The following is a 26738-nucleotide window of genomic DNA, read 5'->3' as shown; positions in this document are numbered from 1 at the left end:
TAACCACAGAAAGGTGGCATATTAAATCTCACCCCCTTTCGGTATCAGTATCTGAGACAATGTTATCTCACTGCTGGTTTTCATAGGAAGCAATCAGCCTAGAGCACTGTTACCTGCTCTTGCCATATAAGAGTTAAGCCCTGTAACAACTGGGATTTAGAGCTCTTAACCAGCCCTAGTCAGTTCTAAATAAAATACTGAACTTGTGAAGGATGGCAATAAACTAGGCTGGGCTGGAAGGACAAACAGATGTTGGTTTTCTAGTGTCAATAAATGAACAGCAAGACGACAATAGAAAAGACACATCTCTCTCATGAATATTCATTGTGGGTAAATCCAAGAAGACAGGAGGAGCCTCCACGGAAAGTCAAAGCAAAACAGCAAAAGTAGAGGCTGACAAATGCGCAAACCAATAGGGAGATAATCTCAAAAAACAGTTTATTCAGAATATTCATATCAATATCAAGGGTATCCTGAAAACCTGACTGGCTAGGATGCCTCCAGGACCAGGTTTAGAAACCAGTTTGCTACACCATTATGAAGGTGTTTGTATATAGCACTGGGAATGATAATCAGGTATTAGAGTAACAAACTCCTCACCAAAGTAATAGACCATGTTCAATATTGGTAATCGGAATTAGGGTACATGCATATCAAGCTTCAGAAGAAGCCACAGTTCATGGCTTTTGCCTGTGCAGTCTGGCACAGTTGGGCTAGATGGTGCGGAGACGGGAGAAAAGAGTCTTTAAAAATGGGGGACAAACGCAGCTAAATGTGAATAAAGGCTCATGCAGCCACATTCCAATAGCAATCAATACCAATTGAGCTGGAAGTCCAAATGAGCAGAAGGAAACAGCCAAGCCAAACAAAAGAGATTTGACAACCAAGGTAATACATCTTACTTTACAAACTATTATCTTCTGCAAAGTAAAATAATCTACACTTAAGATAATTTTGAAACAGGAAAACTATTTTTTAAGTTATAGTAAAATTCTATGTACAAAATGGGTTATTAATGCCCAGTGCATTTTTTCTAGTGAAAAAGGTGCCGGTACTCAAATGCCAGGCCACCCTTCAGGGGTGGGGTGATCACTGAGGGACCCACCCCACAATAGCCAGGCCTCTTGCAACCAGTCACAGAATCTATGACAAGGCAGAATTTGCATGTAGAGCCTGAGCTCTTTCATTAAAACTTGGGGTCCATGGGTCAATTTTAGCAGACAATGGAAAAGGTGCCGGTACTCAGTACCCCCTCAAAAAAAGCCCTGTTAATGTCTAATGTACAGTGCCTAATCACATGCATGAGCTTGTCCTGATCTTCCAAGAGAAAACAGACTTACAAGCTTATACAACTGGGGTAAAACCAGGAGTGGATCAGTGTGTCCTGAAAGAATTTTAACCAGCTGGTAACCTTAGCCTAATGATTAGAAATTCTTCTATGTCCTAAAAAGCATTTAGCAATGTGATCACGTCCAGTGTACAAACAGATGCATTTCAAATAATTTATTAAGTGGAATCAAGTGGACCTATCTGTCATAGGAGTTTAGCATGACCGCAACTCAAAAGGTCTTATTGTTACAAACCGACTCATACTGCAGGAGAAATTAAAGAAAAAGGAAAGAGAACATTTTGAAGAATCTTTAAAGCCTATTCCTTATAGTTCTTTTAAGGTCCCTGTATACAGCAGGTTTGTATACAGTTATAGGGCAATTCTATAACAGGGCATCTGGTAAGAGACTGTAATTTAAAGAATCAAAAGGTGCCTACTTTCCTTTTTAGAATATTACCCTAACCAGGTATATATGCACTTACATGGCCATGTGATGTGCAACTTAATAGCAACAATTCTGAAATCCTTCTTCGTTAATATGACTGCTATGATATTCTTATGCAACTTATCTGTTATCTATATTTTGACTTCTTATTCCTTCAATGTGATTGTTGTTGTATTATATTGTAAGTCACATTGAGCCCTTGGTTTTTTCCCAGTGTGACATTACTTATGTACTTATAAAGGACATGTCCATAAACCACTACTAAATGGACTTGGGAAAAATCCACAATTCCAGGAATAACATGTATAGAATGTTTGTACGTTTGGGAAGCTTGCCATGTGCCTTTGGCCTGGATTGGCCGCTGTCGTGGACAGGATGCTGGGCTCGATGGACCTTTGGTCTTTTCCCAGTGTGGCATTACTTATGTACTTAATTAGGTGGGGAAAATGTGGTATATAAATGCAGCAAATAAATAAATAAGATAGAACACTTGACTAATATATTTTGCGATAAGTGTGACTTTACATAGAAAAAAAGCACAAATGAAAGTAAAAAAATATCCACAGTGCAGTGATCCCTTACCGAAAGGCGCAAAAAACATTTATGCTGTACGACACAGCTGGCTAGGTCTAAAATATCCAAAAGGTATATCATTTATGATTGAGAATGTATGCAGAGGATGGGAGTACACATCCCCGATTACCAGGGCCGGTCAAACCCGGTAAGCAGGGTAAGCACTGCAGGAGGGCGCCTGCCTTCAAGGGTGTCACTTTGCAAGCAATCAAGCTCTGCTGAGTATCTAATCTCTTCTGCTCATCTCAGTCTGGCTCCAAAGCTGTCAGCTCTCTGTCCCGTCCCCTCCATCCTCCCAAGCAGAGAAATATCCTCCTTGTGTTTGTCAGAGGACGTCACTGCTCCAACTGAATCTGGCTCTGAAATAACTTGTGGGAGCTCAGCTAACCTCTGTCCTCTGCCCAGAGAGGGCTCAGACAGAGACAGCACAGCAGAGCCTGGACCCTTGTTTTGTCAGAGACTGCTGTTTAGTGCTGCACCTGACCCACCCTTTTCTACCCCCACCCCCAACACAGCAACTCACAGGACAGGAGGGCTAGATGCCTGCTTTCAATTCCTAACCATCACCTATCTCTCATTCCCACTTCAGTAACTCCTGTTAGTCTGTCCAACTCAGATTGTAGAATATGTTAGTTTATGCTGATTAAGTCTGTCCTAGCTAGATCCTAAGCTGTGCTCGATGGGAAGGCTATATTGTGCTGCATGCAGAGTCTAACTTCTTAGGATTTCAGGTTAATTTTTGAAGAATTTGAAGAGGGGCTATCTCTGTTCTACATGTATGACTGCAAGGCCAAGTGTCTGAACAGGGATCTGTTTGTTAGATTCTGAAATTTTGATAACACATTGTTTTTCAGAGTTGGCAAGACTGTCTGTTCTCCTAATTCCTGGTCTGTGTGCTAAGTTATTTTTTTTTCTATACTGGTGTAATATTTTCAACGATGCCATGGCTGGTAAAAGGGGTGTGTCTACTGTGGAGGCGGAGCCATAGTGATCCCGCCTCTGGATGGGTAGGGGCGCCGACTAATAGACTGTAGGAGGGCGCTAGAAACCCTAGGGCTGGCCCTGCCGATTACATCTGTGTGGGAATTCAAGGGGTTGAGCTGTCTCTCCAAGTTCATTGGGGCTTTTATTCACAAATGGTTCAAGGACTACACTTTCATAGACCACAACTTGAAAAGGTATGATGGCTATTTTGTCATCAGTCAGCTGTTGCACAAAAAGATGGAGGTGAGGTTGTTAGCACAAGTAGGAAAGCTTTTACAAATTAAAGTTGACATTCTGGGAATTCGCTTTATAGATTCTCGAAATTTTCTGTCCAAGAAACTTAGCAAGCTACTGCAAGCCATGGACTTTGAAGGCAGCAAAAGGTATTTTCCTGACTTTCTTAACACCATGGTAATCAATAGAAATAAAACAAAACATGGAAAAGAAACTAAGATGATACCTTTTTTATTGGACATAACATTAAGTTATGTCCAATAAAAAAGGTATAATCTTATTTTCTTTTCCATGTTTTATTTTTTTTTATTTCTATTGATTACCTCTAAAAGTGGACTAACACGGCTACCACACCTCTTAACACCATGGAAAGTCAAAGCTATGTGGGAGAAATGCCTGAGGGAAAAATAATGTGGTGTTGAGAGCATGATGCCTGATCAGAAAGAAGCTTTCACATGCCTATATATCAAGAACGAGCATAAGACATTTGACTTAAAAAAAAGAATTGGCCTACTATTGCAAGCAGGATGTGTACAAGAAATTATGAAAATGACAGAGAGAATTGCGGTACCAGGGGGTCGGGCTGTAGCCTTAAAGAATTGTATAGGCCCATTTCAATTCATCACACTCGCTTCCATGTATATGGCCATGTTCAAGTTTATGTGTATATAAACGAAAGTGAAGTTGAGAACATTGTTCCAGGGTTGGAAGGCCATCATGATGTTCCAGAAAGGATGAAGTCCAAAAAAAAGGGGGCCATGCATGGTGGAGGAACAAACACACCACTACAAAAAGTCAAAGGCAAAAAAAGAAGTAGGGTATTTGATGCACCGTCCAACAGAAGACAACAACTCTTAGTTCAAGACAAGGTCACAACAGTTTCTTTCCAAAGTCAAAAGCGCTGGAGTGCAGTGAGACATCCTGCTTATGGTCACTATATTTAATATACTCAAGCCTGACATTTTAAAGACTCCTGATGCAGACGGAAGCACAGAAACACTGCACCATGTCGAGTCAAATAGAGTCAAGCTGTTGTGACAATTTATCTACAATAAATCTTTTTGAACTAAGAGTCGTTGTCTTGTGTTGGAAGTTCCATCGAATACCCTCATTTTTTTTTGCCTTTATAAATGAAAACCATAGCACTACTGCTGCCTGATAATTATCACCAGCAGACCAAGAGATGTTCAACCCCCATTATTTGGTGGTTGATGCACATCAAGGACAAGGAACATATACATATCAGGCATGCTCTAAAGGACAGTGAAGTGCAGGAGGATGACTACTTTCTTAACAGCTATATCCTCATTAATGGCATACACATAGTCTTTGAATTTAACGGGTGCTTTTACCACAGCTGTATGATCTGTTATGATGCTAAAAACAGAATCCGCTAACAGGCACAACCTTTGAGTTTCTCGACTGCCAAACACAATGCAAGGCAGATTTAAGGTTGTAATTTTTTGAAAAATGAGAGGGACAGGATGGTTAGAACAGATGAGGACTGTGCGACCTTTCTGACCAGATCCACTTACCTGAACTTTTAATTCCTTGGGACGCCCTTTTTGGAGGTAGATTGAACATCGTCTGTCTGTACTACCAGGCTAAACAAGGTGAGAAAACACTATTTTGATTTTACCAGCCTGTACCCTTTTGTCAATAAAGCTAAAGAATATCTGGTAGGTCACCCGTGAATCATCTATGGAAATTTCAGCCCCCTATCTGATTATTTTGGGCCTGTAAAAGTCAAGGTGTACCCTCCTCGTGGGCTGTTTTTCCCCATGTTGCCCATTAGGATGCACAGAAAGCTCATGTTTCCTTTGTGTTGTACATGCGTCGAGATGGACCAGTGGGAGAAATGCGATCACACTGATGGTGAGAGAGCCCTAGTGGGAACTTGGTATACTGTGGAAATGGAAATGGCTATCACTAAAGGGTATGTGGTTGCTGAAATCTACGAGGTCTGGCATTTTGATCAAATATCTACACACCTCTTTGCAGAATACAAAAGCATGCACCTGCATCTAAAGCAAGAAGCATGGGGGGGGGGGGGGGGTCCTCCACAATGGTGTACTAATGCTGAACAACAAAACAGATACATAAGGAGATTTCTATAGGAAAGAAGGCGTGCTTTTACACGCTGATCAGGTTAGCGTGAGCCCTGCAAGATGACAAATTGCAAAATTGCTCTTAAACTCATTTTGGGGACAATTTGATCAAAGCAGAAACCTACCTACCACGAGCTGTACATGTACCTGTTTTCCCCTGAATGTGCCACGTCATTGTGCGATCTTATAGACAATGACACGGCATTTGTCACCTGGAAGCGCATGAAGGAGCTTTATTTGCTACCGGGTAACACTGATGTCTTCATAGCCTCTATTTCAACAGTACATGCCTGTCTAGAGCTGTACAAGCAACTGGATGCTTTACAACAGCGTTGTCTTTACAACTACAAAGACTTTGTGATTTTTGTGAGCAAGAAGGGTGAGTGGAATCCTCCCTTTGGAGATTATTTAGGTGAATTAACGAGTGAGATCCCTAAGGGTAAACATATCACAGAGTTTATCTCGGCTGGCCCCAAAACATATGGCTACAGATTATCCAACAAGGAGACCCGGCTGAAGGTAAAAGGAATCACGCTTAACAGAGATAACTGTGAGAAAATAAATGTTTGTAGTCCAAAGGAACTAGTTTTGAATTACAATCCACAGGTGTCAGCAGCTGAACAGAAAAACATATCCATTCAGCAAAAAGGGATTGTCAGGAACAATATTGAGCTGCATTCTTTAAAAAAATTCAAACAATTTTGACCCCTGATTTTAACACTCTGCTGTAGATATTGAACTGCTAGACCAAGCAACCCTTGTATACAGAATTGTTCTGTAACTATTTTGTCATTTTTTAAAAGAAAAAATGTTGGTTACCTGTAATTCTTTTTCTAGTCAATAAATAAGGTTCAGTAGATATGAAATGCAGAAGCTGTCATATTTCCTACTTCCCTTATTCTATGGACGGAGTGCAGCTGCTGCTGGGGCTTGTTATGGTAACCAGTCTTTGGCAGGAGGGCGGGCAGTTGGCTTGCCAGAACTGTCTTGAATGAGCTGTGAAAGGATAGTGGGAGGGGCTGCGATTCCGAGTTTTCATTCTGAAACAGATGCAATGCTAGCGCTTCTTGAATTCTTTTAAACTCCATTTTAAAATCCAAAAAGAGAGAAACCAGTATGAAATCTGTCTGTGCTGTAATGAACGAATGAGGGGCTTTCAGACGTAAAGTAAAATGTATGCTTTTTTTGTTTTACGAAAAATGAGGGCGGAAATAGGCCAGTGACGTAGCCAAGGGTGGGCCCGGGTGGGCCCAGGTCCACCCACTTTCGGTTCAGGCCCACCCAGTAGCAGTACACCTATGATGTGGCTGGCAGGGATCCCCAAGCCCCACCAGCTAAAAACTCCCAACAACTGTCCCTCCTGCATACCTTGTAAATAGTAGATCTTCACCTGCAGCGAGCAGCGACTGATACATACTGTTCACACTGGCCCCACAGCCTTCCCTCTGATGTATTCCCGTCTATGTGGAAACACATCAGAGGGAAGGCTATGGGGCCAACATGAGCAGTGTGTATTAGTTGCTGCCCGTGAAAATCTGCTATTTAAAAGGTATGCGGGGAGGGGGGTATGTTTGAGAGACCATATGGTATGCAGGCAAGAGAGAGAAGACCAAATCACTTGTGGGACAGGACGGAGTTCTTCTGCCCACCCATCTTGGGCCCAGGCCCACCCAAAATTGGGTGTCTGGCTACGCCCCTGAAGGCAAAACTCTGTTTTTTTTTTTTTTAATTATTTATTTATATTTTGCAATTATATTCAAGACATACAATCTTTTCAAAACACACCACTGAATGAAATATAGTAAAGAGAAATTATAACAATGAAAGCTCTAAGTTACAATTGGTGATTTTAGCCCACATTTTGGGGATCCAAGATTAAAGTTAAACCAAAGGGACTTGGCATAATAGGAAACAATTTCTGATAACATCTCAGGCTCTACATTATCTATTTTCTGCTAAGACATATGGACTTATCTAGCTGCCTTCTGGGCTTTAAGAAAATCATTCAGTTGTTTATCAACATAGAAAATATATTTCCGATCTTTAAACATTACCAAGCATTTACATGGAAAACGAAGCTGAAAACGTGCCTGTAAAGAAAGCACTTCCGTTTTCATTTCAAGAAATTTCTTTCTGCGTTGTTGAGTCCATTTCGATATGTCAGGAAATATAGAAATTTTACCACCAAGAAAATCTACATTTGCTTTCTGAAAGTAATTCTTTAACAGCATTTCTTTGTCTTGCAAGAAGACAAATGTCACAAGTAATGTTGATCTCAATTTTATCTCTTCCCTGGATTGCTCCAGGAGAGCCGTTAGAAAAAAAAAAACTCTGCTTTTTACATCTTTTTTTGCTTAGTGGTCTGCATACCAGCAGAAGTTCCTGAATCAGCTGCACTTCAGACTGTACACGCACTCAAAGGGAAGGGGGTGCTGAGGGGAAAGGAAGGAGCAGGGCTTCAGCAGGCTGATCTGATTAACTATGTGATGTCTGTTTTAAATCACCTCTGAAAATGCTTGGGGCGAGTGATTGTATTTCAGCTCAGTTGGCTGCCCTCTTTAAACTGCACTTCAACTGGTGTGGTTTATTCCATGCTACCTGCTTTTTCACAAGGAGCAAGGAGGTGGAGATAGAGCATGTGGGTGTGGGCTATGTTTCTTCTGACAGAAAGCAGTCAGCCGATCACACACAGAAAAAAAGGTTTAAGGTTTGGGGAAATAAGCTACACACACTCCTCCAAGGTTGCAGGGGATGATGTCTGACAATTGATGTCAATTCCCATCACGTGACCCATCCAAGATGGTGGCGAGTAGAATGAAACAAGGAAGTGCCCATAGGGGCGTCCACTACTTGCTGCCATCTTGAAAAAGGGGCATAGCTTGGGTGAGGATTATGTTGCATCCTGTAACATCATCAAAAGGGGTGGTGTGGGCGGGGAGTGGGCATAGCTTGGGTGGATCCTCGATGCCGATTGGCTGAGAACCCAGAAGTGGGCATGGCACCTGCCAAAATCAATTAGTTTAACAAAAGGTATATAACATACTACTGATACCACTTCCATTGTACCGTAGAGGCGTTCGCCAACTCCGGTAGAGAAACAAATACAAAGAGTTGTTGTGGTCGAATAAGGTTCATGTGTTATAAACATAATGGGGAATCGTGAAGAGCAAGAGTTATGCAGAGTCTGCTACAAGCTTTGGTTTCGTTGTGTTGTAAGGTTTAGGCACTTAGGTTGGGTTGATAGGGTATGCCTTTTTGAACAGGTTGGTTTTTAGTGATTTCCGGAAGTTTAGGTGGTTGTGCATTGTTTTCATGGCTTTTGGTAGTGCGTTCCACAGTTGTGTGCTTATGTAGGAGAAGCTGGATGCATATGTTGATTTGTATTGAGTCCTTTGCAGCTTGGGTAATGGAGATTTAGGTATAAAACTCTCTCCTCAATATTATCAACAATGACAAACAGCCTTGCACTGAACTCCCACTTATCAATCAGCTTACTCAATTCATTTTATAGCCCATCTAAATCTCAACTAGATAACATAATAAAAGGCATGAAATCTACTAATGCCCCCCATGATCCTGTCCCCTCTGTTTAAACAATCTACCCAAGAGCTAGGTCCATTTATTCTACACATGATCACTTCTTCCTTCACTTCTGGAATAGTACCAGAGGCCTGGAAACATGCTATTTTGAGACCTAAACTAAAAGACTCTTCCAAATCTATTTCAGATAAAGGGAACTATCACCCTATAGCTGATCTTTCTTTCCTCATCAAAATCATAGAAAAAACAATTCATGAACAAATTCAAGAATTTCTTTCCAAAACAAATTCTCTTCATCCAAACAAGACAGGATTCAGAACACACCACAACACAAACCCCGCTCTACTAGGTTTTACCACATTCATTTATAGACAGACCAAAATACATTAACTAGCCTACTGTCACTCAATCTCTCCACAGCATTTGATTTGGTCTACCACAGTCTTTTGCTAGACAGACTTTACCAAATAGGGATTCAAAACCAAGCACTTGACTGGTTCAAATCTTTCCCATCGTATATACACAATTCAATATCAGGATCAGAAATCCAAGCCATTCACTCTTGACTCAAGGTTCAATTTTCTCCCCCATCATTTAATATTTTTCTGGCTCCAGTCCTTACTCTTGCACAGTCCTTGGAATTCATGGCTTTTGTATATACAGATGACATACATTATATTGACCTAACGGATATCCAAATGATTCACTCTCTGAATCCTAATCTGGCACAGATAACAAAGTGCCTACAACAAAACAAACTTATACTCAACCCCAAGAAATCGAAATGTATTCTCTTCTCCAACTACTATCCTCATACACCCCATTATCCTTAATTCTACACCTGTTTCACAAGTACAAAGCACTAAAATCCTAGGTGTCCATTTAGACGAATCTCTTTCATTCCATCAACAGATCTCTAATGTAAATAAGCACTGTTATTATAGGCTTAAACAGATTCGTTAAATTCATTCATTTATTGATCCCCCAGCATTAACATTCTTATACATTCTTTTGTCATCACCAGACTAAACTACTTTAATTCATTATATCTGGGTCTTAAAACAACTGATATCAGATGCTTACAGATGATCCAAAATATTGCCTTAAAATTAATAACCAGTAAAAAGAAATTTGACCATGTTACCCCTATCTTAAAAGCCACTCATTGGTTCCCACTGCATCACCGTATCATTTATAAAATTCTGCTACTAGTATACAAGACGCATCAATCTGGTGAACCGCTCTATCTTTCCCGCCTTCTGATTCCATATGCTAATCAAAGACCTCTTCTCAAAATTTGCTGGTTATACTGTCTTTTTGTGAAATTATACACGAACACACTAGAAAATTAATTTTCTCTGTACAAGGTCCTGAACACTGGAACAAATTACCACAATCTCTTTGCGACCAAACTGTGTCTGTGTCCTGCAAATGGCAAAAGACTGAAAGAAGACTAGCCAAATACAGCATGGGGGAACTGAGGCTGATGCTGATGCTGGACAGATTTCTATGGTCTATGTCCTGCAATTGCCAAAAGACAGGTGAAACTTCAGCAACTCCAGTGTTGTAGATAATTTATTATCACATTTATTGTCGTATGCTGTGAGTGAGTGTGCTGTGCTGCTCAGGGGGAAGAGGAAGACATCTTGACTCATAAGTTGAATACTGTCAGCAATACTGAGAGTCTTGGTTATAACCACATATCATCCCCATCATGGTTCGCTGCCTATATGGTTGGCATGGAGGAGACTTGACAACCAGCATTTAAACATGGGTGACTGAGGCCTGCACACGGTGGTGGGTGCAGCTCTGGCCACCTTGTTGGGCAGACTGGATAGACCATGCAGGTATTTATCTGACATTATTTATTGTGTTACTGGAACTGTTTTCCTATAACAAATCTGAGATACGTCCTATAACTGAGCTGCATCTCTGACAATAAGCATGGTCTAAGTCCAGAGACCATAACCAGACTCCTTGTTGGAGGAATGGATTAGGGTGCCTAGGGAAACTATCCTGAATTTTTCTTTGAGTAGGTATTTGTTCAGGGTCCTTAGATCTAAGATGTGGCAAAATTCCCCTGTCTTTTTTGTAATCAGAATATATCCCACTCTCCCCTGGTGGAATAGGTTGTATCACATTGTCTTTTAAGAGAGAGTCTCTTTGTAAGTATGTCCTTATGCTGAGACTTTGACCATGACGCTCGAGAAGACAAGTCTTGTCAGAGTGGTTCATACCATGATAACATCAAGGCTAGATTACTGTAATGCACACTACATTGGTGTTACTACAAACGGTTTACACCAGCTCCAATTGATTCAGAATTCTGCATTCTGCAAAATCATCACTAGAAACCAATAGAATACAAGGCAAAACTTGAAGCTCTAGCTCTGATAATAAAGGAAATGGGACAGAATACTTGAAGAACAGGATCTTCTTCTATGTACTTCCAAGGTTTCTAAGGTCCCCCCAAGGAACATCCCTAACCACACCCTCTCCAAAGGAACTCATGCAATGTGACACACATCAGGAGTCTTCTTGGGAGTGGCTCCCACATGTTGGACACACTCCCAGAAAGGCTTCACCTAATACAAGAGTATCTCTACTTCAGGAAGGAGGTGTAAGCCTGGCTCTTCTCTCATGCCTTAAATCAAAAAGACAACTAACCTAGGTAGTCACAAGCACAAGGACTAACAGCAGCTGTATATACTGCAGCAGGACTGACTTACCAGTTGCACCTTTTTTTAATCAATGTGTAATTTTTCCTCAAGTTAGTCACCCTTATCTATCTATATATTCTATCACAGCTGGCTCCCTTTCCTGTTTATGAAAGATGTTTTAATATGTATTGTGTTGACATTGTAAGTAGCATACTATGCTATAAAATGTAATGTTATTTGATTATTTTACTGTTATAATTGTTTATTGCCTATGTCCAGGTTACACTTGCTGTATATCACCTTGGCTGAATTGTTTCAAAAAAGTGGCAAATAAATAAATAAATGCAAGCAGTAGTAATTAGATATTAACAGGTGCTAATGCCAGTAGCTTATTTTATTTGTAAAACCAAGACTTATTCAGTATTTTAGGCAGACAAACAGTATTTTATTTCAGCTCCTTTGTAGGCTAACAGCTCTGAGGAATAAGTTGAACGAGAATATGAGTTGAGCTATGGCATGATGCAGCATTCCAGGAATGTTAATTTGCGATTCCCATATGAACAGAGAAAAATGGTTGGTTTATTTACATTATTTCAGCCAATAATAGAAAGATTTGTTTGAATGTTCTAATCTGATTTAAAAAAATAATTCCAACCAACCTTCATATCTTGAAAAGATAAAACACAATGATTTTTGGCTTTACCTTGGACAGGATCCCACAGTTCATTACAGCACATTGGAAGCTTCTCACATAGCAGTATGCATGCATCATGCATTCCCAGTGGGAAAAGAGACAAGCATTCCATTCATGAATTGAATTGTAGAAGAGATACTAGTTGGACAAGAATTCCTATAACACAAATACTGGGCTAGCAAAGACGGAAACATCTTCAAACCCCCATAAAATGTGGCTTGTGGTCCTATGGGAGTAATTTGATTTTGGGGGGTTGAAAATACTAACAAAACATTAGTGTGACAAACAAAATGCACTGCCCAAAGAACTGTTAACACTGTAGAACATTTTACTTCTTTTTAAAACTTCAGTTATGAAAACTTGTGCCACTGACAAAAATGTAATCTATCATACTTCACTAGTAAGGATTATCAATTGTGTGACTCTGAAGAGGGGATTAATAGTTTGACAGTAGTTAAGGCTGAAGTGAGGAAGATAATTAGGTTTGCTGACATGCCCTTAAGCTACTACTGAAAAGTAATGAGTTAAATCCATCTGGCTCCATTTTCTCAAGACAGGATTGATCCAGTCCTAGATTTTCCCCATGCCGTGCACTGGCTTGCAGTTCTTATCTAAAGAAGGACTAGAAATCCATGCATTGGAATAAAACCAGCACTGAATCACCCTGTCCTGAAAAAAAGTGGAGTCAACTGGGAAACCTAAAAAGAATTTGGGGATTTTCTAGTTGGGTAAAGGCCAAGAGCTTACAGATATCCCCAGGGGCCTCACACTTCTCAACCAACTCCGTCAAGGATATATTGAGCCAGGCTTGGTGTTCCTTAGTAATCTGAGGTCTGTTATACTGCTGTTACATCAACAGTGCAGGGCTAGATACATCAGAATACTTAGATGTTGGTGCTGGAAAACCTTGGACTAGTGCTGTGTCTCTACTTATCTGGATTTTTGATGAGAGGCAGTGAAAAGATTAGACACCCATGATAAATGTGAAAACACTACAGTGTCTGGTGCACATCTGCCCAACTTTGTTAAGCAGAAGTATACAGTTTTGCACATCAGAATCAAAAACTGTGCTTTTGCTGAACTATAGCTACTTGAGGAACCCTTTTACTAAACTGTATTAGGTGCTAATGCGTTCCTAACACAGCAAAAATGGCCTACCGTGGGATGTGATAAGGCTTCCCGTGTTAGTTTTGTCATCTGCTCCCATTGATATACAAATTGCTCTTCAGCTCCTCCTTTTACTTTGCGAGTCCCCGTTACTGGAATGCTCTACCATCTACTTTAAAGGAGACTGCTGACCACAATCTGTTCAAGAAGTCCCTTAAGACTTATCTATGTGGTCAATCGTTCTCTTCTGTTATCTAACTTCCTACTGGCCCTCATTTGTGTCTCCTGTTGATTGCTCCCCTCCCTTGATGTTCCCTAATCTCTGCCCCGACCTTGAATTTGTATGATGTTCTTTTCATAAATGCTGTTAGCCACATAGAGCCCGCCATGGTGGGAATCTGTGAGATATAAATGTCTAAATAAATAAAAATTAAGCGCATGGTATTTATTTTTACTTAAAGTTTTTGGGAGGGGGCCTTCCAGGGGAGGAGAGTGGGCGTGGAAGCATTAACCAGAAAGTGTGCTGACATTACTGCGTGCTAACTGGTAGATGTGGACTTACGGCAGGAGCTCTTACTGCTTCCGCATCAATTTTTTCAAATGGCCCTGCATTAACAGTAACATTAACACAGGGCCAGAAATTCAACAAATAGGAAAAAGGCTATTTTATGGCTGCACTGGAATTGAGCTTAGCGTGCAGAAAAGACCTGCGGGAGGGCATGCTAAACCCATTTACTAACGCAGCTTAATAAAAAGGCCCCTAAATTAATTAAAATTAGTGAATTATTCAAAATATTTCAAATGAACGTAGTAATGGAAAAACCAGAAATCACTTTACTTGTCCTCTTTGGATACTTTGAAAAGTGCATCACCCAAGTGTTCCAGCCTCTCTCTGTACTCAAGATCCTGGTATAAGCCGTTAGGAACATTGTTTAGGCCATGAAGTAATCCATATAAACATCCTGCAATGGATCCTGTTGCACCACTTTCTCCTGCAAAATTAAAGGAAATAGGCTGGAAATCTGCTATGGTGAGTTACAAACTCTCCTCTCCATCAAAATAGGAAAAAAAAAAACCACACACACACACACACAGACAACAACCCCCCAAAATAACCCCAAATCAATAGCACAATAATATCAATCTAATTTGTAATTTAGTCAAGGGCGTCTTTTACACAACAACCAATCAACTTTAGATGGAATAAAAAGTCTTGTTTTGAGAGTCATGTGTAACAGAGCTGGGGATGAGGGAGGCACAGCCTACCTCAGTCAGAGGCAAAGATTTGAGTTGAAGGGTTTTACCTTTCCTGTTAATGGCAGCTAGTGAGAGAGTAGCCAAAGCTTATCTAGTGAAAATTCAAACTTTATTATTTTAAATATATTTTTTCTAAATAAAAGAGAAATACAATAAAAATGTTAGTTTTAATACCTTGGATTGTTTCCCTCTTGCGTGAGAGAATGAACAGTAAAATATTATGGGGTCCTTTCATCAAACCACAATAAGCATTAGTATGAGCTTATCACGGCTTAAAAGGACTTACAGTGGGGGACGCTGAGGTGTCCCATGGTAAAATCCCAATGTGTGCACGCTACCCACGTGCTAAAAAATAAATTTCATTTTGTGGCCGAGGGATTCTGTCTGCGCTAATCAGTTAACGGAACCACATTGCCACTAAGTGATTAGCACATGAGCTCTTACCACCTACCAGATTAGTACATGGTCATTAGTGCCAAAAATAGAAAATTGGCTATTTTCCAGCTGAATCAAAAAAGTGTCCTTAACGTGCGGGAAAGACCTGCGTGAAGGCATGCTGAGGCCACTTTTTTGCAGCAGTTTTGTAAAAGGGCTCCTAAATGAAGGTCAGATGGACTTAACATTTTATTTTATTTTGGATTTTTTGCTCACACCTTTTCAGTAGTAGGTCAAGGTAGGTTACATTCAGGTAGACTGGGTATTTTCCTGTCTCTGGAGGGCTCACAATCTAAGTTGGTACCTGAGGCAATGGAGGGTTAAATGATTTGCCCAAGATCACAAGGAGCAGCAAAGGGTTTTTAATTTGTCTGTCTCATGGAGTTCATTATACTTTGTGTGAAAGTCTAATCTTGTGTTCAAATAAGTAATAAATGCAACTCCATTAGGGCTGTATTTTGCAAATGTCACTCACAGAGCAGCAAAGTGACCATTAATGAAACCTAGAGCATTTTGCCGATGCTTTGCAACCAAATTCAATGAACAGATGTCTTGTTTCAATTTAATCAAAGTTATTCCAACATATACTATAATAAAATAGTATATTATAAGACATAACAAAAGAGATAAGTGATGGACCTTGCATTAAGAATTATTGAAACCTACATAAAAGAACATGACATGTGTTCCTTGGAACATTAGAGCTTACTATGAATACTCTGTGTTACGCTCATTTTCAAAGCAACTTAGACTTACAAAATTCCCTAGTAACCTAAGGAACTTTGTAAGTCTAAGTGCTTTGAAAATATGCCTCTTTATCTCACAAGAAGTCTATGTTCTACAGAAGATTACAAGTGAAAATAAATTACCCCCCCCCCCCTATGATTTGTCATAAAATCCATCCCATTCTGCTTTACAGAAGTACCGAACACTTTGGTGGCAATTGTTTAAGTGGGCACCTCCTTGTAGCTACCCTGATGCCGCATGTTGAGAACCTATTCTACAATGGCATCTGGCTGCTTAGGTTCCATTATAGAACCCTAGCCTAACATGTGGCGTAGCTACGTGGGGCCAGGGAGAGGGTCGGCGGCAGAGGGGGCAGTTGGTGGTGGCGGCGGGGTCGGCAATGGCGGGGGGGGGCTAAAATGCGCCCCCTCACCTCGGGCTCTGGACTCCCCTCCCGCCGAAGTCTGGCTAAGCCCTTGAGCCTAACCCAATATCAGTGCACCTTAAATTTAGGCAGAAGTTACACCAGTAATAGACCTGATGTAACTACTGTGCTTAAATGTGACTGGAATGTGCATAACTTTCTATTGGATCTCCCTCCCTCACGATATACGAGCAGAATTGTCTTTTCAAAAATTCAAACCAGCAATAAAGGCCTGGCTGTTTCTCCAAGCATATAATCTGCTATAAGGCTGTTTGCTGCTAGTACCACTGTTTCCTGTACGTTCCTTACCTCCCTCTCTCTCATGCGACTTCCTTGATCTTGTTTTTTGATTGGAAAGTTAAAATAACTTACCTCCATGGAACATTGCCCTGTTGCAAAGTTCCTTCCAGTCGCCACCAGCCCCTAGTAGAGCATCGTACGCAATCATTGGTGCATCATGACCTCTCCTTCCACCACGACCTTCTGAACTCCACTTCCTATAGGTCTAATATTAAGCAATAGCTATCAGTAGTCTGTTCTTTCTTCTGGTCATATGATGTTAATCTGTTTTTTTCTCAACTCTCATACTGATAGATGGAAAGTTAAAAATTTTTAGAATTAGAAAAGATTCAATCCCAGATGTTAGGGATCACTCTTGCCTTGTATGTAACTATCAGAGTCTGTGGTAAGACATAACCCTTCAAAATAAAAATGTGGATTGACTTTGGTGGAATGGGAGTAGTGTTAGTTAAAAAAAAAAAAAGCCATAATTTTACTCCATCACAGATTGGTGCACTTTTGTCAGGTCAGTTGAGAAGCAGGAGGGCTCTGTTTTGTTATAAACATAGGCATTGATGCTCCCTTTTCAGACTGGAAAAGGCATATCACAATATCTTAAATAAATAAATAATACTTTATATGCATCAAAAGGCACAGACTGTAGCCTGCTTAAGTGTAAATTAAGCTCTTTGGTATACAAATCATGAAAGGTACGTAAGTTAAAAGACATGGGGGCTCATTTTCAAAGCACTTAAACTTACAAAGTTACATCGATTGCTATGTAACTTTTTAAGTCTAAGTGCTTTGAAAATACGCCTAAAGCATAGCAAACCTACTGTGGACTTGCTGTGAGACAACTTGGCTCTACCACTGGGCTCCCGCGGGAGCCCAAAAGTATTTCCAACCCTCACTGCTTGCCATTCCCAGTGCTAGAAAATATTTCTGTATTTTCTAGTGCCGGGGGATGCCCAGCGGTAATTGAGCATTGCTGCATGCTGCCAGGTTATCGCAGCTACTGTGAGAGCCCTTACTGCCTACAAAATAGGAGGCAGAAAGGGCTACCCTAGGAAATGGTTGTGTGGCAAGTGTTTAACTTACCACACAGCCATTTCTATCCAATAAAAAAAGCCTTTTACCAGCAGCAACCCAACGTGCCGACACCACCGCTGGGTCCCTTTTACCGCTGCCTGGTAAAAGGAGCCCATAGAGGCACTTATGTAGTAAATTGTTTTAGGCTGGATGCTCTTTTAAAGAGTTCAACCACATTCTCTCCCCTCCCCCACCCTGAGATTTTAATATAATTTATTCTTTTGATTTATGACATGGGAATACTTATAATTACTGAGCCTTGGATATAGTGATTGTGAACATAAAATTACTCCTGTCTTTGATATCATAAACATTTGGGGGGGGGGGGGTTCTGATGCAGGTGTTTCCTTGTAGTTGAGGAACTCTGAAAAAGACAAAACGTTATGCCGTGTGACCGTGGCTGCTGCAGTAGCCCGGTGGTACTTCCTGTTTAGCGACTGGTAAGCCCGCGTTGGGCTTACCGCCGCTTTGTAAAAGGGGACCTCAGTATCTGTTTAGTGGATGTCTGATTCCATAACATCCCGGCAGTGTGCGGAGGGCTTCATTTTCATCTAATATTTTAGCGCTTGTCGCTGCAGAGATTTAAGAGTGTGATAAAATAGAGAGGAAGCAGTATCACAAATTGCAGCAAAATGAATGCTTCTTCCTTCAAAATTTGGGTGCGTTTAATCCAACATAGCTTTCTATTCCTCAAAAAATAAAAAGTCTCCAGCGTGTAGATTTTAGGTGAGATAGTAAAGAAGTCATTCTTTGGTTCCTTACTGCTCCTATTTTCTTCCTTTCACTGATGTGGATGGGGGTGGATAATGATGTGGAAGTGGACCACCTAAACACATTCCAGCTGATGTTCAGCCTGAGGTGATCAGCATTTTTTAAATGCTGACAGCTGCAGGCAGATTTAACCCCAGATATTCAGTGAAGGCCATGTCCGGGCACCAGCATTGAATAACAGGGGCTAAATAAATTCTGATGGCAATAGGTAGAGTGTTCCATATTTTAACTCCAAATACGGGGAATAGAGAGCTGTAAATCTTCTGATATCGAGTTGTCTTTTGAAATGGTGGCGCTAGCATCAGTTATTCTTTCAGTCTGTTAGACTGGACCAGACGTAGCAAAGCGGCCTTAGTCAGCAGTTCAGAGGTGAAACCCTGTAGGATTTGAAAAACTAAACAAGCAGCTTTGACCCTAAGTCTTTCTGCTATGGGGAGCCAGTGCAGCTTATTGAGATGAGTTGAAACACTGGTATATCTACCTAATCCTTATATTAGTCTAGCAGCTGTATTCTGTATGAATTGCAGTTTTTTCTGATATTGACACTTAATGCCAAGAAATAGACCGTTACAGTAATCCAAGTGAGGTAGGACTAACATTTGGACTAGTAGTGTGAAGGCTTTTTGATTGAAGAATGATCTGACTAGACATAGCTGTCTCATTCTGAATAGTGTTTTTTTTTACATAGCTGGTTAATATGAGATGAGAAGGTGAGTGAAGAATCGAGCAAGAACCCTAGTATTCTAGTTTCAGACTCAACTGTAAAGCTTTGACCACTGGACAAAGATATTGATGATGGGACCTCAACTCCCTGATTTCGGAACCATAGGATCTTGTTTTTTGCGCATTCAATTTCAGCTTATTGGTCAGGGCCCAGGTGATGACAGCAGTCATGCCATTCTCTACCGACTAAGTTGGGTCTTTGTTTGATGCTGTCACTGATAAGAGAAGCAGGATGTCATCCACGTAGGATAATAGTAGTTCATTAAGACCTAGGTGTATTGAGGCAAGTGATGAAATAAAGAGATTGAACAGGATAGGTGAGAGGGGAGATCCCTGTGGGACCCCGCAGTTAGGGGACCAGTAGTTGGAAAGTTGGTTGTTTTGCTTGACAGAATAGCTTTGATTTGAAAGGAATTCACAAAACCATTTGAGTAGAGTCCCTGTTATTCCTATCTGATCCAGGCGTAGCAATGTGATCTACTGCATCGAACACTGCTGATATTTTTATTGCTAGGAGGGTACAAATGAGCTCAGCCAGGTCTGTAATAGTAAGATGAGCTTTTCCCTTTAGAACCTGATTCAAAACAGCAGTGTATGCCGTCAGACTGTCAGCAGATGCTTTCCAAAACAAGGATAGCAAGGAATCTATAGTAAAAGCCGACTTGGACTTGGTCTGCGCAGCAAATATTAGAAACACAGCTACTTCTAGTGCAGTTAACATATTGTTAGTTGATGTCATCCTGTCTGAACGGACTTTACAACAATTAGTAATCTAAACACAGCAGGCAATAAAGTCTTGCTTATCAGTAAGTCGTAAATACACCAGACAGATTCACAGCAGCCTCAGCTAACAAGCAGGGTTACAGTGAACACAGAAGTACATATATATACAGCCTGGCATTTCTCTCTCTAACAGAAAAAAAACACGGGAATGCGTTCTCAAATATATGAAATCCCGGACGAGCCCCCAATTATGTAGGTAGACTAATCTAAATAATTCTTATAGGAAAACAACTCCCAACAGATTATTTATGCCAAGGCCCTATGATACAGAACTCTGCCCAAGCAAATATTCTGGATTCTGTCTAGGGGAACTTAGGACCTTGCTTTTGGCACCTAGCCAAACTTGCTGTAGAGAAACGAAACTAAAGCCAGCTGGTATATATTATATTTATTATAGATAAAGAAAATGTACAAATATAGAATAACTACAGCAAGGCTTAGCAAAATACAAATATATAGAACTTGCTGATAATAATAAACAGAACTAGATTGCTACTGGATGAAGACTATATAAAATTATTTTTCCAGGACTACAAGGTAATTACAACCTGATTTGTAAAACTGAACTTACAGTTCTTATGCAAAATACAACGGTTAGCAGCTAATTTCCTGACGAAGAGTTATGACATAACCAATCTTTTCTTAGATAAACACCAATCACTAATCCCAGACTATAGAAAGTAAATCACTGTTATCTCACCATGCTGTCCCCAAGGTAGCCTCTCGATGAGGTAGGTGCAGATTTCTTCTTAGACTCTAGCTGTCTCCACAGCGAGTCTCAGTCTCAGATTTAGTGCAGGGTCTCTCTGCAGAAAGCAGGTGTCACAATCACTCCGTGCTGTATTTCAAAGCTGGTATTGCTGAGCCAATCAGTATTCTCACCAGATATGCAGTTCACAAGGTTAGAACAACACAGTCTCTAGCTCCCTTCGAGCCTTCTAACCTTGCTGGGTTTTTCAGGTCTCTCCTGTCTTCTTGCCAGTTCAACTTCTCATCCTCCATCCGACTCACTCCTTCTCTCGTTCCCACTTTCTTAGTACCTCTCCATCAAATGAAACAGGGAACCAATTCTGATCCTGTCCAGCTCACTCTATGAGCAAGAAAAGTTCTTTGTTCATGACCATGAAGTTGTTACTTTATGGTATGCATATCTGTCTCCAACCCAGCTTTCTGGAGCCGTGGGTCTCCCTCCCCTCTCAGCTTCTCAGGGAGACAAAGGGGTGATTGCAACACAGAATGTCCTTGGATGCAGCCTGCCTGCCAGTGATTTTCCACAAGCTAAAAAGCTGGATCTCGCTGACACAGAGATGTTCAGGTCAGAGGTTGTAGAATCCATCTTGTTTGTTTGAACCAAGACCAGCTCAGGTGAGATCACAGGGAAATACCCCTACGTTCCCTAAGACTGCTTCATAATAATCCATTATGAAATCTACCTCCTAGTACTACCCACTATCCTTTCTTATAATATTTTTGATCTCATAACATCAATGATATCTAATCTTCTCATACCTCACATTAACACTATCTCCTTTTGTCTCACCTAGATTGTAAACTGCACTGAACCCTGGACAGGGGATATTAGCGGTATACAAGAATTGATTTGAATTTGAATGTATTGCATTAGGTATACAACTTTCTGATTTCATAAAATGAGGACAATTTTGATCTTTGGTGTAAAGAGAGAATCTTTTTAGAATTTTAACAGAAAAGTTGGGATACTTCTGAGGGCAGTACCAAAATGAAATCTATGGTAATAACATAAGTTAAGTGGGGCTAAGGGTGACTTCCTTAAATCAAGGGATGTAGGAGAGCCTACCGTAGTCATATATATTTTTGAAAAATAAGTTAAATTTTAAAAAAAAGCAGCATAAAACATGACAAATTTTCATTTTATAACCATGCTCAGAAGTTCATTACCTTGTCTCTCTCTTCTGCATCATACCTATCGGGGAAGCTGGGTTTATTCTGATGGTCTTCAGCAATTTCTCTTTCCTCCAAATAAAACTGCCATTTGGCCTCATAGTAAAACCAGTGTTCCTGATACTCTAATCAGAAAAGAAAATAATATTTTCGTATTCATCCGCCTTTTAAGCAACTTTTCAGCATATTTACTAAAAGTATGCATAGCTTTTTTTTTTTTTTAATGGAAAATAAAACATACAGGGACCCTTCTACTACAATATGATAAAGTCCTGTTATAAAATTACTCCCTTTGAGGGTAATTCTATAAAGTAGGCACTAATATTTACGCACCAGTTATGTGCATAAATGTTCCGAATATTAGCATATATGTCACTAAATATGCACATATATGCTGGATATGCACCTATGCATTTTCTGTAACTATTTATATATTTGTGATTGCATGTACTTTACAGGTGGGTGTGCACATGTATGGCGCACAGACAGGGAGCACATTTACATGCATAACTTATAGAATGCTTAGGCACATTCCCCAAAATTCTATACATGGTGCTTAAAATTACGTGAGCAATTTAATTGAATAAGCCAATTAGTGCCACTAATTGGGAGCTAATCAATTATCAGCACTATTTGGCATTAATTGAAGTTATGCATGTAGTTTTAGTCACAGGGATTCGTATGTAAATTTTACACATGGCTCCAAAAAGGAGGTGTGGTAATGGGAGGGTCGGGGTAGATCAGGGGGCATTCCTAGAATTTATGCGTGCTGTTATAGAATAAGGGGGATTCACACCTAATCTAGATGTGAGGATTTACACCAGGGTTTACTTGGTGTAAATCCTAGAATCTAAAATTAGGCACTAAGCATATTCTGTAAATGTTACCTAACTTTCAGTGCCGTTGACAGAATAGCACTTAGCGCATTATATTTTTGGTGTCATTTATCAAATTTGGTCCATAAAGGGCAATTTTATAAACTAGGAGCCTACATTTAAATGGCCCTTGTACATGTAAATGTATAGAATGCTAATCACATGAATGTACACTTACCCATGGAAATGCTAGCAAGGTATCTAAGAATGCCTGACTTACATAGAGTGTAAATGACTTGCCCAGAGTCACAAGAAGCTGCACTGGGAATTGAACCCGGTTCCCCTGGTTCTCAGGCCAGTGCGCTAACCACTAGGCTCCACCCAATCTCTTTTACTTCAGTGAACCCTCCCACACCTTCCTTGGCAGGGCAGCACAAACCAAACAATTCCAAAGTTTCCCTTTCACTTCACAACACAGCATCTCAAATTAAACTACAGACTAGGCTCTTTCAGTTCATCTTCCTTAGTACATAATGTCCAAACTTGCCAGGGAAACCTTTTAGGAAATACCTTCAAACTATAAGCTTCTTTTGCTTGATAAAAACAAACAGCAGCACAAAAATCCAGTTTCACTTTCTAACTGCCAGCAGTTTATATAGCAGGCAATGGAGCAGTAGTATCCATAGGCTCTGGGTCAAGGGCAGCTTCAAATTCCAGGGACTGTGATCGGTCACCTCTCTGCCTCTGTCTGACAGTGTTTTCAGGACTGTACACAAAGACATGTTGTGAGGGTGGGAAACGGGAGTGGGACTGTGTGGTGGTGGTGGAGTCTCAAAAGACGCGGTGGGGCGGGCACTGCAAGCATTTAAAAGGCCTCCGTGGGGCTTCTATTGGTCCAATTGGACCAATAGAAGCTCTGTGGAGAAACCGCCCAACCCGCGACCACGGTGGGAAAAAACGCCCAATGTCCCGCAACCCATGACTTTTAAAAAATCCTGCAGCAGGCACGCAAAACCCACTTAATTGTGTGGGAAACCCGCCCAATTGGCAACTCTGGTTGTGATTGAACCTAAAGCTCCTCCTCTTTCCTGTCCTCTAGGAAAGACATCACAGGGATTCCTACTTCCCATTGACTCCCTGCCCTTTTCCCCATGTTCCCCAGAGTGCCTGTCTTGACTGCTTCTGTGATCTCACCACAAGTACCAAACAACCAATTACTGGTCACCCCTCTCCCCTTCAGGAACTGAGAAAGTTTCTATTTTCTTCCTTGGGCATTCATTCACAGTGGTCCAGGTAGGGTTCCTTATACTCAGAAACTAAGGATTTTGTCTTCTCTGGCAGGATAGGCAGTTCTCTGGAGAGGTTTCTAATCTAGGTATTTATATCCCGCTTAATTTCGACATGGCTCAAAGCAAATCACAATAAGAATGTAAAAGCAATGGGCATAATCCCATGAACTACATAATCATCAGTTAATCAATTCATCATAGGAAATAAAATGACATACCTAGCTATTTATCAAATAAATGTCAAACAAATAAGCTTTCACCTATTTTCTAAATACCGGGTAACACGTATTGATCTTATATTACGGGGTAATCTATTCCATAGATCAAGGCCACAACCCACAATGGATTTCTTTCTAATAGATACTATACGACAAACAGTATTAGAGGGTATCGAAAGTATAATTTCCTGTGTAGAGCAAAGTGTTTTGGCAGCAGAGTATAATACAATTGACTTGGAGAGATCGGAGAGATACTCAGACGCAAGACCATGTAGCAATTTAAAGATAAACATCAATAACTTAAAATTAACTCTCGCTTTAACTGGGAGCCAGTGTCACCTTATCAACAGTGGAGTAGCATGATCTTGTAGTACTTCTAACACACCTTGATTTCTAACCCTTCATTTCTGGATCTTTACCAGGCAACTGTCTTTAATAAAGACTCTCATTTTAATTACCAGTTTAAGGCTTACTTCTGTAGGCTGCTTTGCCCAGCTTCCTCATAGAGACATCCCCCCCCCCCCCCCCCTTTTAAACATACTATGGGAGATCCTTGTACAGAAATTTCCTGGGCTGTTTATGCCCTTCCTGGGTCTTGGCTGCTTACCCTACTATGGTTGGGTTGACCCCAATCCAGGGGCGTAGCCAGACTTTGGCAGGAGGGGGATCCAGAGCCCAAGGTGAGGGGGCATATTTTAGCCCCCACGGCACCGCTGTACCCCCGCCATTTTTGACCCACCCCGGTGCTGCCGCTGCTGCTGCCACCACTTTTGACCCTCCCCATGGCACCGCCACCCCTCCCCTTTCGATCCCCTCTTCCCATCACCGCCAACCCTCCTCTGCTGCCACCGTCAGGTACCTTTACTGGCGGGGGTCCCCAACCCCCGCCAGCCGAAGTCCTCTTCAGTGCCAGTCTCCGGCGCATTGCTGATCTGGAAGGATTCTGTTTCTGTGTCCTCCTGGCATCCTGCACGTTCCTACATGCAGGCTGCACGTAGGAACGTGCAGGACGTCAGGATGACTCACACAGAAACAGAATCCTTCCAGATCAGCAATGCACCGGCCCAGAGACCGGCGCTGAAGACGGCGGCAGCGGGGCAGGGTTGGCAGTGGGGGAAGGGGGGGTCGAAAGGGTCAGCGGCGGGGGGCCAGGGCCAAATCTGGGGGGGGGCCATGCCCCCATGGCCCCACATAGCTACGCCCCTTCCCCACTCTCCCCTGGGTTGCCATAGTAATCCATGGGGCTTGGCAGACAGCCTATGGCTGGGCTTGAACCTCTCTCCCCTAATAATCCCTGGGTCTTTGCTGTTTGCCTTACTATGGTAGGGTTTGCACCAGGCTACCCTGGATTGCCTTAATAACCCCCATAGCTTGGCTGCTTCCCCCCCCCCCCCCCCCCCCCCCCAATCTCTGCCTTATCCCCAGCTTCTAAATCTGAATCCTTTCCTCTGCAACTTCCACCTTCATCCCTGAGAATACAAAATTTTCAAATTCTCCTAGGGTCATTCCATTCCTGTCTCTCTCATGGCAACTCCTGTGATGCCCTTAGGTGTCACAGCACTAACCACCACCCATTTTGTAGGAAGAAAGGGCTCACATGGTATTCCTGTGTTAACCAGTTAGAGCAGAGTAATGTAGATGTTTCTAATTGGTTAGCACAGGAACACCCACTCTCCATCCAGGACACACCCCCTCAAAAAAACCCTGATATTCAAAGTGATTTAGCCGGTCGCTGACCCATTAAATCATTTGGTCAGGGCTAGCCACTAATATTCAGCGGCACTTAACAGGCTAAATGCCTCTAAATATCACGGTTAGCGCTGAACTATGTGTTATGAGTTTTTACGGTTCAACTTTAATCCCATTTTTAAGGACATTTTTAGCAATTTCTTATCAAGAAAAATGTTTAGCAATGCATGCATGCAGTAGTTCAATAGTGTTGGCTGGACTTGATCCCCTGATGAAGCCTTTTGTGAAATGGGCGCCTGTTAGGATCCAGCTGCTACAGCTAAGTATCTTAATGGGAAATGTTTTATATAGAGCTGCTTTATTCCCCTACAAGAATTGTTAAAATTTTTTCTTGATAAAAATTTTCTTAAAAATTGAATTAAAGTTGACCTGCTTACTGGTAACACATTAAGGACAGGAACGAGGTTTTTTGGCCAATGATTAATAAATTGCTTAAAGATAGTTATCTCAACCTGTGATTCACAGAGTTGGTAAAAATTCTTTGTGATTTCTGAGGTCTTTTTCCTCCTACTTTAAGTATTTGAACTCTACATGAAATATTTGGTGTGCATCTTTTAATCCACCTTTGGTTAGTGTTGGGGGGGT

At 41.2% G+C, this 26738-nt stretch overlaps 1 protein-coding gene across 2 annotated transcripts in view; it reads right to left on the bottom strand.

Annotated features, from left to right (window-relative positions):
• The window catches only part of ADPRHL1 (ADP-ribosylhydrolase like 1), a 97197-nt gene that overhangs the window by 944 nt on the left and 69515 nt on the right, over positions 1–26738 (bottom strand). The window contains exons 6-8 of one of the 2 annotated variants that reach the window (XM_030201514.1): positions 22080–22207; positions 16890–17022; positions 14509–14667 (exon numbers count right to left, since the gene is read on the bottom strand). In XM_030201514.1, coding sequence (XP_030057374.1) covers positions 14510–14667; positions 16890–17022; positions 22080–22207 — 419 coding nt within the window. In that variant the 3' untranslated portion in view covers position 14509. Of the gene's footprint in view, positions 1–12260; positions 14668–16889; positions 17023–22079; positions 22208–26738 lie in introns of those variants that run through there. The other variant, XM_030201513.1, reaches the window with a different exon arrangement.

The sequence above is a fragment of the Microcaecilia unicolor genome, chromosome 4, assembly GCF_901765095.1.
Source record: "Microcaecilia unicolor chromosome 4, aMicUni1.1, whole genome shotgun sequence".
Lineage (NCBI taxonomy): Eukaryota > Metazoa > Chordata > Amphibia > Gymnophiona > Siphonopidae > Microcaecilia > Microcaecilia unicolor.
This window is presented reverse-complemented; position numbering and strand designations above follow the sequence as displayed.